Source organism: Limulus polyphemus, unplaced genomic scaffold (assembly GCF_000517525.1).
Source record: "Limulus polyphemus unplaced genomic scaffold, Limulus_polyphemus-2.1.2 Scaffold125, whole genome shotgun sequence".
In the NCBI taxonomy this organism is placed as follows: domain Eukaryota; kingdom Metazoa; phylum Arthropoda; class Merostomata; order Xiphosura; family Limulidae; genus Limulus; species Limulus polyphemus.
In genome coordinates, this window is record NW_013665735.1 from 989,950 (window position 1) to 1,004,945 (window position 14,996).

The following is a 14,996-nucleotide window of genomic DNA, read 5'->3' on the forward strand; positions in this document are numbered from 1 at the left end:
AACTGGGGACACCAGGCACATCCAGAAAGAGATGTGCAACAAATCATGCCTCTGCCATGGTAAGCAAAATGTGATATCTTTTAACAGGTGAAAATCCATGAGTACAAAGAGTAGTATCAAAAGCCTCCACATGCCCCAGGCAACAGGACACAACATAATCATGAAAATGAGGCCAACAGAATGTTGGTTTGCCAAGAAAAGGCTTTGCATCATATTTTCAGTTTAACTGTTGGCATAACTCAAGCATCTGGAGAATGAAATGGGTATCCATGCTATTTCACAAGAAGACATATTGTTCAAGTTGCCAGACAGTGCTTATGGAATTGTGAGCAACTGGAAAGAAAATATCACCCACATACCCTAGGTGGATAACAGACAGCAGCAGAGAGGCATGATGTCCTTATGATGTAGCTTTTTGCAATAGGCTACCATAAAGATACAAAGTCATAGGATAGAGCATGACTGGACAAGGCAACATGGAATGTAACAACATGAAGCCCCAACAGTTTTCATAAATCAAACTCAATCCACTGTATATTTAGTATATCATCTTCAATGTATATAATTTTTACAAACTGCTTATGTAGGAATTCATTAATCCTGAAACATTTGATTAAATATGTTTAAAATTATTGTAATATTTCTTCCATTTCTAACGAACTAGTTTCCAGACCACATAGCGAGTCTGTTGTTGTGGTCTTAGTTTGTTGCATACTATATAAATGAAGTAATTTATTTTACTGGTTCTCCTACTTATTTTGTTCAAGAAATTACCTTGAGAAGATATTTTTCACTTTATAAAATCTCCCACTGATAGCTTGAGACTGATGATGTTACAGTGAACTTCACCCAGACATGAGCTTAGAGATTAGGAGGTACCATTTATGAAACAGTTGTACATAATTTCTAAAAATACACAGAGAAGTTATATAAATGAGAAAATGTAAGATAAACATCTATTTATACTACTTTGTGATGAAAATTTCTTTCAACAAAATGGTCTAATACATTCATTATGGCAGTAATTTATGACAAATAACAAGGTTGTGCAAAGAGAAAAACTGGCCACAAGTTCAATAGAAACCTCTATTTATGGCCTGTCATTTCCGATGCAATGCAACTTTAAAACAAGCCTTTTATTATCCTCCATCATTCAATAATGCTTTCTTTAACTTTAAAATCGATAAAGACTACATAAAGTATACAATAAAACAAAAAACTTGGATCAACAATCTAATTACAGATCTGGTTTAAAGCAGTTGTATTAATCTTTGTGGTTACCGACCAGAATATCAAGTTTCTGTATCTTTATTCTCTTCTTTAATGAAATTTTCTTCCTGGAAAAAAAAGAAACTCAATATAAGCTTGCAGTCTTTAAATAATGGGTACTGTGTTACTGGACCTTTCTGATACAGATAAACCGATCTCCTGTTGTCGCAAGATCTAACATAGGTAATGAAACTAAATCATATGGTATTTCTGAGACAAAATATTCTTCCCAATTAATATATATCTCAAACTCAAAATTACAAAGCTACCAGATTTGCAATCCTCCCTTTTATTGTTTATTAGAAACTAAAAATGTGCTTAGTTTTTAGTACAAAAATGTATATAATGTAGCTACAAATGACAAACTGTTCTAGTTAAGATTAAGCTAACTTCTTTTTCTTTCTGTGCTGAAGGCAATCCTTTGACCCAATTACTTCTAACTTACACACACATGGCTGAAAGTGGTCAAAACTGAATGCTCACTTTGAAATCCTTACAAACTAGCAATGTTTCTCTGCCTTTACATCAATCAACTTTTTTTTTTCTTCAGTGCAATGCATTTATTATAACCAAATGTTGTTACCTAATACAGCTTTGTTTGAATGAGCTGGTTATGAAATTAGGTTATGTTGAAAGTTTAATCCCAATATTACATAAATATAATTATCATTTGATTTATACAATAATCGAATATTTTGTTTTTCTAACTGCATTTTCAACTATATAGGAGGGAGATATATAGATAGAACTTAAGTGTAAAATCAGTGCATTATTTATGATATGTGTAGAGAGAGATAAAAATGTGGGATGCAGTTAAATGATCATCAACTAATGAATATAGTATTACACACATAGAGAGAACACAGAAAAATTTAGACCAGCAGTTCTTTATTTTTGAGTAAGATGGCTTGTCTTATAAATACAAACTCTGTATAAATAGGTCTGTAGTCAGGTCTGGCTTTGACATACAATGTACAGTACAATCAATTTACTGGCTATCATGAGGCCCTTAAATCTGAACATCAACAAAACATTTCTTATCCACAGCTATGTGGACATCTTCAACACAACTTTATTTTCAATCATTTTTATTCCATTACACAAGTGAAAAAAAAGGAAATAAAATAAAAACCTGCAAATTCTTATGCAATACTGAGTGGCATATTCAACATCTAAAAATTACTAATTCATGCCACATGATGAAAAAACAACTATTAATATGAATAGGACTTGGTGAGTGATTGTTCTGGCAGTGATGAGTTTAAATGACAGGTAAAATATTACTAAGGTACTAGACAAAAACTCAATATGCTTTACCAAACATAATGTAGCTACATGGGATCGAGTACTTGCACATACATTAGAACTTGCATGCCAATTTTTATGTTCACAATCAAATATATGCAAACTTAGGAATGACTTTGGGTAGCCTGACTCCTGAAACACTGCAATATGGCATCCAAGAACTGAAGAAACAAAATCCAGTAACTCTTTTTTAATACTATAATATTTTTTGTTCTCCAATTCTTGAAAGATACCTTCATTATGTCATAATACTAGCTAATGTATGGTGTTTTGAGTACAACAGGACAGGCACGAGTTGTTTTGTTATGACATATCACCCACTGGAGCTTTTTTTTCTTATCCAAGAGAAAAGTTGATCTGTGAAATATACAATAGGAGAACAATTCTTATTGAGAAAGAAACAGGTGATCCATCTCATCCAATCTTTTACTCACATTGCACTTTATAATTTTGAACACTTAACGCATAATAAGATTTAGAATTAAAATAAAGATTTAATTTAAATGATTAGTTGTGTACGTACAACATCTAATAAGAGGAATAGTGCTTTATTACTGAAGAACAAGGCATTTACTTGGTCCCAATACCAATAGTGGATTTATCTCCATAATGAAATATTAGTATGAAGTAATAGATATTCAGTTTATATCACTACTCCATAGAAAATAGTACTGGGTGAAAATTATAAGATGTTGACAACAAAAGCCTTACTGTTTACATACACACATACATATATAGAGATGTAATTAAAAAAAAAAGCGAAAAATGATTCTAAACCATTTAACCAGCAACTATATATAGTTTTCAAGTCCTGATAACACAGATGTATTTATTAGGCTGCAACTGTACAAAAATTTGCATAGCTAATTATGAGCATTGGACAATAAAACTCAGAATTCCTCTCTCACTACACACTTTTTATCTGATGCTCTTAATAACTTCACTTTAGCATACATCAGTCACAATTTAGTGATAATAAAAGAGGTAACAAGTTTCAAATATGTTCATTTTTTTTTCATTAACACTTTTTCTCACAGCCTGGAAACATAACAAAAGAAATATGATATAAATGGGTACATGTACATTTTTGTTTATATTATTACTGATGTACATTCAACTTAACGTGAAGGAAACATGAACAAGAATTTCAAACTCATCTTTGACCTTTTCATTAAATCAAATGCAGTACAATTTGCTATTCAAGTTTTGCAAACATATATCTTTGGTTCAGTTTGAAAAATTAATTAACAATTAAATGCCTTTTATTGTATTAAAACAGTATGAATTCTAAGCATTATTCTTACAATTTTACATCATTATGGCATCTTATAAGAGAAAAAATTTGGTTTCTATTCTATTCAGTTCTATAAGTGACATTTCATGATACAATTTATATTTTATATATTTCTTATTCCCATTCATTAAAATAAACAGTTTGTTATTTTTTAAGAATTCTTTATTTACATACATTTGTTATGTCAAATGTATGTGTTGAACAGTGATGACAAAACGTTATGTCATTAACATGAATCAAAGATCAGACATACCAGCTAAGTTCACAAAAAACATACATTTTATACAATATTTTCATCTTATTAACAAATTTTAACTTACACAAGTTGTACTCATGTATTTAAAATATCGGATACCATTCCTGACAAGAGAATTTTTTTTATATTACCAAATACAGAACAATGCTTTTCCTTAAGCTTAGTATATTTCATCGGAAACATCTGAAGCAACTTGAGATCACGACATCCCACTGGAAACTGCTGGTAACTGAAAAGAAGAAATAAAAATCAGTGTTAAATAAAACAAGAACTTTGTTTTAAAATATTACAAGGAAACATCTGTCAAATCAGTGAATAACTAATTTTTTTTGTTTGAAATACCCAACAAATAGGATACATTTTTAGTTTGTCTCTGTCATAAAACCATATTTGTTTGTTCACATTATTAACACATTAGAAGTACTTGGTATCTTTACATTACTTGCCAAGCTAATATTTAGTTCTGGTCTATATAGTTACCTCATTTTCATCAGAAGTTATAATTAATTAAGAAACACTTCAATCATAAGATTATAAGAGATTATAGCTCAATAAAATGTAGTACACAGTGAGAACAATAGACTTACAAAACCCACTTTTCGAAATAAAAGTCAACATATAGAATTTACAACAAAATGGGTATCAACTGACTTATTAAAGAAACGTTCTGTTCCTCAAAACAAGTATCATAAAGACTGATACACTTCACAAACACAACAAAACAAAATAAAGGTGTTTTTCAGTTATTAAAGTAAGAGTAATAGACTACATCTTTAATTAGCATATTGTATTTTTCTTTATAATTTATATAGTGGTAGTCAGAAAATGTAGCATTTGCTAAAAAAAAATCACCCAATTTCCTATTGGACAGAACAACAAAATGACTACCAAAGCTTCAGATCAACTTTCTCTATACAAGAACCACAAAAAGTATAAGCCAATCAAATCACACTACCCATACAATAACCAAACATATATATAACTGGCACAGAAAATCATCACATAATCTATCACACAACTAGCTAATTTACATATAATCTGATTAACAAAAAAGCCATCAAGAAATTTTCTGCCAAGAATCATCAAATATATACTGCTCAAAAAATAACACAATCTCTAAACAACTATATGATTACTAAGAACTACAATCAAATTGGATTCTCCTAAACAAGATTCCCAAAGACTACTTAAATGTCATCAATATTTATCATATAACATTTACACTATTTTCTTAAATAGCATAATTTAAGAACCATCAAAAGTTTATGATTATTAATCACAACAACATTACCTACTACGCAAAATGTATATGTTTATCAAGGAGAACTTATAACAACTTTTATTATTAATAGTGCAACATGTTTGATTGGAACACAACATTCAGCAGTTTGACATGATTATTCAACAGAATCATTGTGTCACCCTCAATAATTCAAGGACTTCTAAATGATTTGTGGGGCTCGGGTCTTTTACCCTAACAAAGAAAAATCCATCTGGTGAAGGTACAAGGGTTTTATTAGATTTTTTAATGTCATTTGCTGACCTATTGATCTTCTATATTTGTTACTATTATATAATTTTTGGAACTCTTAGCATTTATTAAAAGTATCAATTATTAAATGATATTATTTATCTTTGCCAAAGCATAACAATCAAAGTTTCCTACAATGGGTTTAGCTATTAGGTATAATCATTATATAATATTAGGTATTTATGAAGTTACCAAAGCACACAATTATTAAATACAATAATCATATATCCTTAGAACATAATAAAACACTAAATGTAAGAACAAGAACCAATAAATTTATGCATTTATTGAATTAAATTACTAAATTATTATGTAAATCATTATATAATCTTAGGTATTTATGAAGTTGCCAAAGCACACAATTATTAAATACAATAATCATATATCCTTAGAACATAACAAAACACTAGATGTAATAATTATGGGATAACATTATTAACTTACTTTCTAAAGAACAAGAACCAATAAATTTATGCATTTATTGAATTAAATTACTAAATTATTATGTATTTATATGTACAATTAGCATAACGTTTCCCACATAAGTTATATATAAAATCACTTTTCAAACCTGTACCAAGTCATTTTCCCAAGAGAATGTCAATGTTAAAAAAGCAATATAAAAACAACCTAATTTAGACAATACAGTAAATCATCCTAGACTGCCAATATAAATATCATTCATCTTCATAAAGTCCTCTTCTAGAAGAGAAGAAGAAACTCACCAGATGGAGGACATAATTATCATATACCTCCATCAAATCCTCCATGGTATATTCTTCTAAGATTACAAAATTATCCAGTTTGGGGCTGGTTTTCCGAGCACAGTCCAAGCAGTGAACAACATGTTTATTTTCCACTTCTCTGACAAATAGGATGTTGAAGACTTCAACCTACAGTATAAAAGATGAATATTATCATCCCACATTAGATAAACATATAATTAATTAATGAAGCACATTATTCTTTGTTTTATTTCAGACGTTCTATGCAATGCTACACAATGCTACTGCCAATTTTGGGGCTACTGTTGTCTAAAATAATGGGATTTCACCATCACTCTTACGATGTACCCACAACCCCATAATGTGGAGTGTGTTTTTGCAATCACAGGGCACAAAATGATGAACTTATGGATTCACAATATGAGTACACTTACTACTACACCACGCCTGGCTCCAAAGCACATTAAAATATTTTTAAAGAATACAGAAGTAAATATTTCCAACAACAGTAAATTACACTTGCTAACTGAATTACTTTCTTATGAAAAGTACACTTTTAATACTACTGAAACAGATAAAATAAACCTGTCCAGTTTAAAATTAAAACATGTTCATACTTACTTCACAATTCACACAGTAGTGAGCAGCTTCATTCTTTCCACGACCATGCCATCTAATGTTTTTTCCTAAACTCTTTACAAAGTCTACTGTCAGTTGACTCATCCTAAGGGTCCTCAGCAGACAGTATCTGGAATATAAGAAAAAATATGCTGATTGAGTTTTAAATTTTTAGATCTTTGTACTATCTTATTTTCACTGTTTTTTTTAAGTCAAATGTGTTCACTGAATGATGCCTTTTAAAAACTAAATTATTTATGCAACTTTATCACACAGACAAACCTATTTTCCAGTTTTGGTCCTATTCTGATAGAAAACTTTCTTATTAAATTTAAGGATTATCTGACTATATGAAACTTGAATATTAAAAAGACTAATATTAAAATAAACATACTTAATCTGTTCAAACAGTTTTTGGTCAGAGACTTTAATATTCCTTGCCAGGTTCCAAGTGAGATGAGCCATGGGTACAATTGACTTATACCCCTGAAGTTTGTTCCATTCATATCTTTCTACAGCTAGCTGATACTGTTCTGCAGTCAAAGGGCCAATATTCCAGGCTATATTGTTACACCAGCCCTAAAGTACATAAAACATAATAACTATTGAAAAAAAAAGTCAATGTAAAAATAGTAAAAGCACAAAAGGTTATGGACTGTAAATACACATTATGAAAATTAATAATTTGATTAGGACTTCTATATCTTTACATTGCATTCTCAGCTTACAGGTTAGTCAGTTTGATCAGGCAGCAACAGTATTGTTGCAGTAATGACTCACTCTCTTGGTTAATCAATTGGAATTTTTGCTTTAAAAAATTAAGAAAAGATACAAGACGATTATCACTGAGGAGAGAAAATCATGACTTAATAATGTACACATCTTACGGAAACATGTAAAAATACAACAAAAATAATCAATTGAATTCTAGCTTATTAGTTATTAGTCTATTTTTGAAGAAATTTTCTCTACAATTTTATTATCTTCAGAGATTAAATAACAACTAAAAATCCCTGTTGCTTGCTTGACAAATTATGAAACTACACATTATAAGATTGTTATTAGTTCACAAGTATTTAAACTAATAATAAAGACATTATAAAATGATACATTTTAGTAAATTCTGCACATTTTATTTCTTCTTTTCTAATATCATGCTCCTCACTTGTTTTTGCAACTGCTACATGAGGAAAAATTAAACTGGTATAAAAAAAATAATAATTTGTCAGATTCGCTTGTCACCAAAGCTTTTTCGGGGTAATAACTTTAGGTTAGCTAGCTTTCATTTCAACATTTTTCTCATTAAACTAATATGACTGTGCCAACTTCTGAACGGACTGACTATCAATATGATTGGTCATAGCATCTGAGCCGGTTTCAAAAATACAAATGTTTAAATGATTACAATATCAGTATCATTATTTCATTTCACCCACAAACAAATTTACTGGATTGTGTTATACCAAATCCACAAAGCATTAACAAAAAGTGAATATGATTGTGACATTGTAATGCTCAAAAATAGCTGGACTGCTCACCACCGCTTGCACCCAGTGTACAGTTCCGGCTTTGACCCACACCATGTCTCCTGGTCGCTGCAGAAACCTATATAAAGGGATATTCTCAGCAAAAAGGTCATCCATTAGAGGCCACCAGGACCCATGGAGGTAGTTGATGTTGTTTCTGTTAAAAAAAATACACGTGTAAATATATATATATGTATATGTATGTTAGTGGAAAATAAAAATTAAAATAGTTGAAAGATACAGCTGTGATAAGTGATTCGTATCAAGCTTCTCACTTCTAAGTTCAAAACCCTAAACTATGTGTTAAATCCATGAAAACTACCTGCATGAAAGCACCACATAAATGTTTTGATACATACTCCATAAAATAATGGAAGTTTTTGAAACACAGCCTCCTAGCTACACACTACACCACATAAGAGATGGTGTTGTTGAATTATATGGATAAAAATAATTTCTGCCATAAAGATATGCTTATTTAATAAGACAACAGTATTACAATACACTGCTACACATGCAACCTCTCCTTAGTTTCTGCATTTAATTCTTCCCAATATTCTGTCATGACACAGTAAAAAAATACTATAATTCTTCCATATAAAGTAGAAATATGGTTAGTATACATGTTTATAATCAATGGAATGATCCTCAAAAAATTTGTTCAGTTTCGTTTTAAAATTATGAGAGATAATTTACACAATATTTTACCATGTTAAGTTCTAGATATACAGGAAGAATATATATTAAAAAATATAAAAAGATTAGCAAATCACCAACAGGATATATGCCTTTGTCCAGTACTAAATTACATGCATATTAAAACAATTCATGAGAAAATGATTAATAAATATAATAGCACAAATAACAAGTTTATTGAAAGATGTTTTATTACAAAGTCAGTCAATACAACCTAGTCTGTATAGTGTTAGGGTAGAAAAATTAACAGATAAAAAGTTAATTTTTACTGGAAAAAAATTTGATATTCATTTAGAAAGTTTTAGAGATTATGCGAATGAAATCTGAAAACTGTAAAATGAAAAAGTATTTTTAACCTTAAGATGAAAATCACTTTGATTTAGACTAATCAGAGAGACACTAACTTCATATATTCACAGACAAGTCTTTTCTAAAAATACTTAATTAAAAAATCTATTTTTTGTGTATTGGAAACTTGTAATGCTTACTAAAAGCTTGCAAGTTTCATGAAGATACACTAACTACATTAAAAGTTATAGTACATGAACACTTCATGGTTACTTGGTGATTGCAAGGTCAGTAAAAGTGTACAAGTGGGCCTTCTAGACGAAAAAACTTCTTGATTATTTATCTCTATAAACAATAAATGCACATAAGATAGATAATACATAATTATATTCAACACAATAAAGAATATATGAAGCTTACTTTTCACACAGGTTATGAATGGCCCCCCAGTACGGTTCTGGGACAGCAAACCACTCACAATCACCTGGTCCAATATTAATGTTGACAGAGCAAAAATTATTATTTTCCTGATGGCCTGGTGTTCGACTTCCAGGGACCTTCATGTACAATTGAACTGTGTTCATTCCCAAAATCGTGTGACCTACATGGCTCAGCATGTTTCCAGCTGATACAACCTACACAGAAAACACAATAGAATATCAACATATAGGTACTTGAATTGTAGAAAAAATGTAACTGTCAAGTTAAAGCTTCACTGTAATTTCAAGTGGGAATTCATTACTTATTCAATAAGACAAAAGAATAATAAATAAATGTAAAATCTTTCTAACTTAAAAAAATATTGTTTACACCAGCTTAGACAGTAACTAAAAATTAAACTGATCTATGTGCATATTTTGTACATATGATTTATAAATCTCTTTCAGTACATTTGAGAATATAGTCAGGGTTACTTAAAAGTTTGATATAGTAGTAAAATAATGAAAAAAATTACAATGACTAATTACAGTCACAATACTTTTCAGCATTTGACATTTAATTTATCTAGTTTTCTCTATGAAGTAATGTGGATAAAAGTGACTATAAAAACAGCTTATAAATTATTTGATACAGATACAAAAACAATAACCTCACAGTTAAAACAGTAAAATATTTATCATTTCAGCTGTTCCAAAGAAACAGTGTTCACTTGTGTATCAATGAAGAAAAAAAAGACAACTTAATCTCTTGTCAACTATTTACAAAACACAGTTTAAACTTGAATTACAATTAAGACACAACTCACCCTAGCAAATGATGGCAATTTTGCAAGTTCCTGGAGCTGTGGTTTCCATTTTTTCTCATCTGAGAGGTCAACATTTGTTCCAAATTTGATTGTCTTAAATAAGCCATTCTTCTTTCCTTTCTTAACCCTAAAAAGACATATTTTCCAGATATTCAAAAATTTAGAGATGATAAGCTTCTAATGTCAATGAAATTTTTAAATAAATCAAGAGAAATCTCTTTAAAAAACAAAACAGCTGGCTGCTCACCATGATGGATACGAGGAGTTAGAATCACTGTCAGATTCCCTGTGACCAGTTTGAACCTTTTCTTGTTCTTCCTGTTTTACAAAAAAATAAAATAGATACACATACATAAATGAAATTTAGTGCACTCCAATGTTCTTTACTAAATTTGTTAAGGAAAAAGTCTAGCCTTTTATTTATTTTTTTATATTGTAAATTTCAATAATATACAAATACAAATGCTTAAGACTTCAACTGTCTACATCAATGAATTATATAACTAAAAGCTTAGATAAAAGCTTACTGTTCAGTTTCTTCCATTATTGTAACAAGTTCATATATATTTAAACCATTTAGGATCAATAAACTGGTACTATTAAACTCCCATGATATCATCAAAATCTTATATTTAAGTATACACAAACATAATTAATAATTTCACAAACTTCATGAAAAAAGCATTATGACATAACAGTCTTTAAAAGCTGCAAAACGATATGATTACAATTTGTGCACATCAAACCAACTACAGACTCAATGAAGAGCAATAAAAACACCAAGTTAAACATCTCTTGTAAATGTGGGCTCACAAAAAAAAGAAGTTAGAATTCAGCTTATCATGACAAATTAATAAAATGTAATAGCACTAAAATAGTAAGATACAAATTACACTGTGAAAAAAATATAAAAGAAGTATTCTACATCCAACTAACTGATAACACACTCAGCCAACTGTGCATAACCCAGCAGAATTTGTACACCCATTGTAAAACATTTAAACGATCAGTTAATTCAAGTCACAAAGATAATGAGGCAATAGCTCAAAGGCATGGAAAGCACACCAGCCTTCCTTAACAAAAATAGCCGAGAATAAATCATAGCTCCTATCACCATATCACACTCCTTTTTATGACTTCCATAAAAATAGCAGCAAATTAGCTGCCAAAAAGTTAATACATAGGTAATCATAACCACGATAGATATCTAACGGCCCTAACCTTACCAATTTTAAGCATTTTAAGTCTTTTGAGTTTGGTTAGGGTATTATATTTGTTTTGAACCCTCATTAGCCAATCCAAACCTCCTGGTACTAATTTCTTAATTTTTTGTTTGTGTACAGTGTTAATTGTTTTTTAAAGCTAGGAAGGTTTAAAGAAAATTGTTTAACATGTGAGGTTCCTTTGCTGAAAGCTAGAAACTTTTAGTTTCAAAAACAAATTAATTATAACAAATTACAGAAAAACTTGTCACTTTATGACATTATTGTAAGTTTAGATTAACCTTTTAATATTTAAAACTATTTCACACACTGTTTGCCACACTAGTCATAGAAGTAAGAACTTTATAGTAGACTGGCAAGTATAGTACAATGTTGCCAACCCTTAAGTCACTCACTTTGTAACTCTTTTTTATTGTTATTTTCAGACTGTGTAAAACTTAATCAAAAACATTAATTAATAACTCAGGCAAGAGCAGTTACAATTCATTACATTTCTTCATTTAAATATTGTTATAAAAATATATAAAGTACGGCCTTGTTATTAATGATAATTGAATACAACAGTTAAAAAAAAAGATATGTTAAATACATGAAGAAATAGTAAGTTTCAGCAATATAAGATGCTAACCTTTAGATATTATTGTTCTTGATAAGGTTATTAGTGAAAATTAGATAGCAACAATGCTAAATTTAATGAAATAAGAAACGTTTTATGAGAACCAAACAAAGAAAGGTATTTTTCATCAACAGCAAAATACAGTAATTTTTTACTGTAGTTCTAAATACTTCAAAGTAAATTATCAGCCCTCTTAGAAATTTATAAGAAGCCTTGAGCAATAAATTACCTGAGACATATAACCATTCTTGGTTGAAGAACAAGGCCATCATTATATATTGAGTAGAGCCTAATCACACTTGGTATTATTCAAACATTTTCCCTTAAAGCAGTTAGTTATAACAGGCATGCATAAATGCTATCATGCTTACTAGCCATATAACTAGTTATAAGTATCAAATATTTTATTCAGATGTTATATCAACATAGAAAGAGGTAACTAGCTTTTTGTTTATTTTTAACCTGCATATTTTAAAAGGAAATACATGAATTTTATGGTTTTATAATAGCATGACAAAATAATTGTTTTGCTTGTAACTTGTTTTAAGAAATATATAGCTTATGAATATTTTCTACTCAAAGAAGCAGCTACTTTCCTCATCAACTACAATATGGTACTGAAAACATTTTTAAATGCCATTGTGTGTGGAAGAGGTGTTGGAACATATTTGACTCGTATAGCAACTGTAAATTATATTATGGTAAAATCTGCATGTCTAGCCAACCACCCCCACTTTGCAACTCCTTTTTACATCATTGGTATGTGGTGTGTAATGGATAACTTAATTTTTAATCAAAAGTACATCTGTCTGTTTGTGTGTGTGTGTGTGTGTGTGTGTGTGTGTGTGTGTATACTTACGTATATAGAAAACATGTTCAAAAGTATAGCCTATTAGAATAAAGTTTAATGAAATATTAACAAACCCTGAGAGACTCCTGAAAAGAGGAAGCTTGGTACTGTGCATATCTAGCTATGGTCGTATGTGACCGGTGACTCTCACATTTCCAAATCTGTCTCCTTCTCTCTGTATCCCAGTTTTCATCTGATGGCTGAACCAACTATTGAAATCAACAAAATCTCTATTATTCAAATTTAAGCTAAATACTTGCACATATTTATTTTGTTAGAAAATTGTGAGTAAAGAATGCTTAAGTGACAAGCAAGAAGGGTATAGCCAATGAACAGGATTAATTGAGTAGTGAAATAAATAATTTAAACATTTCACATTTTTTTGGCAATAACCATATGAAATTCTAAGATCGTGTGCCAATTAGCAAGTGCAAATGTAGTCTGAAATTTGTGAATTACTGTTTTATTTACAATATGTATGGTTAAGACTAGTGTAACATAGTGACTGATACATCTGAAAAAATACTAGCATTTAATGAGAATTAAATTTTAGTATAGGACAAACTTATTATAATACCATACAATAAAACAATTACTTAACCCAATCCCTGTCCTGTGCATCATATGCGATATTTAGCTACATTTATTTGATATGCAGCTGATACTTGTGAATGTGGGAACACGAACTGGTTGTGTCAGTTTAACATACGAGATTAGAAGAGAACTTTGCATGAGTACCACATGTGATGTTCAAAGCACATGTGAATGATGATAAGTTACTTTCACCCAAGAGAAATGGTAAGCCTACGATAAATACCATTAACCCTTTCACAACGGGTGGGTCTAACTGCACATGTCAAAGTCTTTTATCAATTTATTTTCTAAACTTTACTAAGTAACTTTATTATTACTATATATATCAATGAAATTGGCATCAAAATGTTGCTTACATTTCAAATTTTAATATTATGTATGTTTCAATTCCTTAATTGAAAAGAAAATATAAATAAAATAAAGCTAAATATCGATTTCTGTGTGCCACATAGTACCTCCTCATGTCTTGTTGCTCAGTTTATATTTTTTAGGCCTAATATATGCATCTCAATTAGAAACATGAATTTTAGATACTGTCAAGCTAGAATATATACTTAGAACCTCCCACTACTTTGATTTGCTGAGAAATCAATGTATCTAGCAAATCAACTAGAGTGGCACCTCCTCCTACCCCATTCTTTCCAAATCTATTGTTTAGTTCCACCTACTTTTTTTAAGGGTCTATTTATAACCAATAGAAAGAACAAGTTGTGTTTTACATGATTCTGACAGTTGTTTGTAAATAGCTTGGAAGAGAAAATAATAATTTCACCAAGACTGTTGAATGGTGATGACCAAGTTGTTGATCTGAACAGAGATAAAATTTTTTAACATATATATACTTTATTTATAAATCCAAGCATGCTACAGATGTTTTGGGTGTACTAGTAGCATAATTTTTTTTTTCTTTCTAAAGTGTATATTTCAAGCCTACAAAAATTATATTTCTTTGTCCTCCA

General features: G+C 29.9%; 1 protein-coding gene across 5 annotated transcripts in view; it reads right to left on the reverse strand.

The window, feature by feature from the left end:
* Nucleotides 1-994: 994 nt before the first annotated feature.
* LOC106472970 (histone demethylase UTY-like) overlaps nt 995-14,996 on the reverse strand; it is a 71,967-nt gene continuing 57,965 nt past the window's right edge. For 3 of the 5 annotated variants that reach the window (XM_022402500.1, XM_022402504.1, XM_022402494.1), the window contains exons 21-29: nt 13,518-13,652; nt 11,002-11,072; nt 10,755-10,881; nt 9,929-10,143; nt 8,537-8,681; nt 7,393-7,577; nt 7,002-7,128; nt 6,381-6,548; nt 2,137-4,353 (exon numbers count right to left, since the gene is read on the reverse strand). In XM_022402500.1, coding sequence (XP_022258208.1) covers nt 4,324-4,353; nt 6,381-6,548; nt 7,002-7,128; nt 7,393-7,577; nt 8,537-8,681; nt 9,929-10,143; nt 10,755-10,881; nt 11,002-11,072; nt 13,518-13,652 — 1,203 coding nt within the window. In that variant the 3' untranslated portion in view covers nt 2,137-4,323. Of the gene's footprint in view, nt 1,338-2,136; nt 4,354-6,380; nt 6,549-7,001; nt 7,129-7,392; nt 7,578-8,536; nt 8,682-9,928; nt 10,144-10,754; nt 10,882-11,001; nt 11,073-13,517; nt 13,653-14,996 lie in introns of those variants that run through there. The other 2 variants (XR_002613855.1, XM_022402512.1) reach the window with 2 other exon arrangements.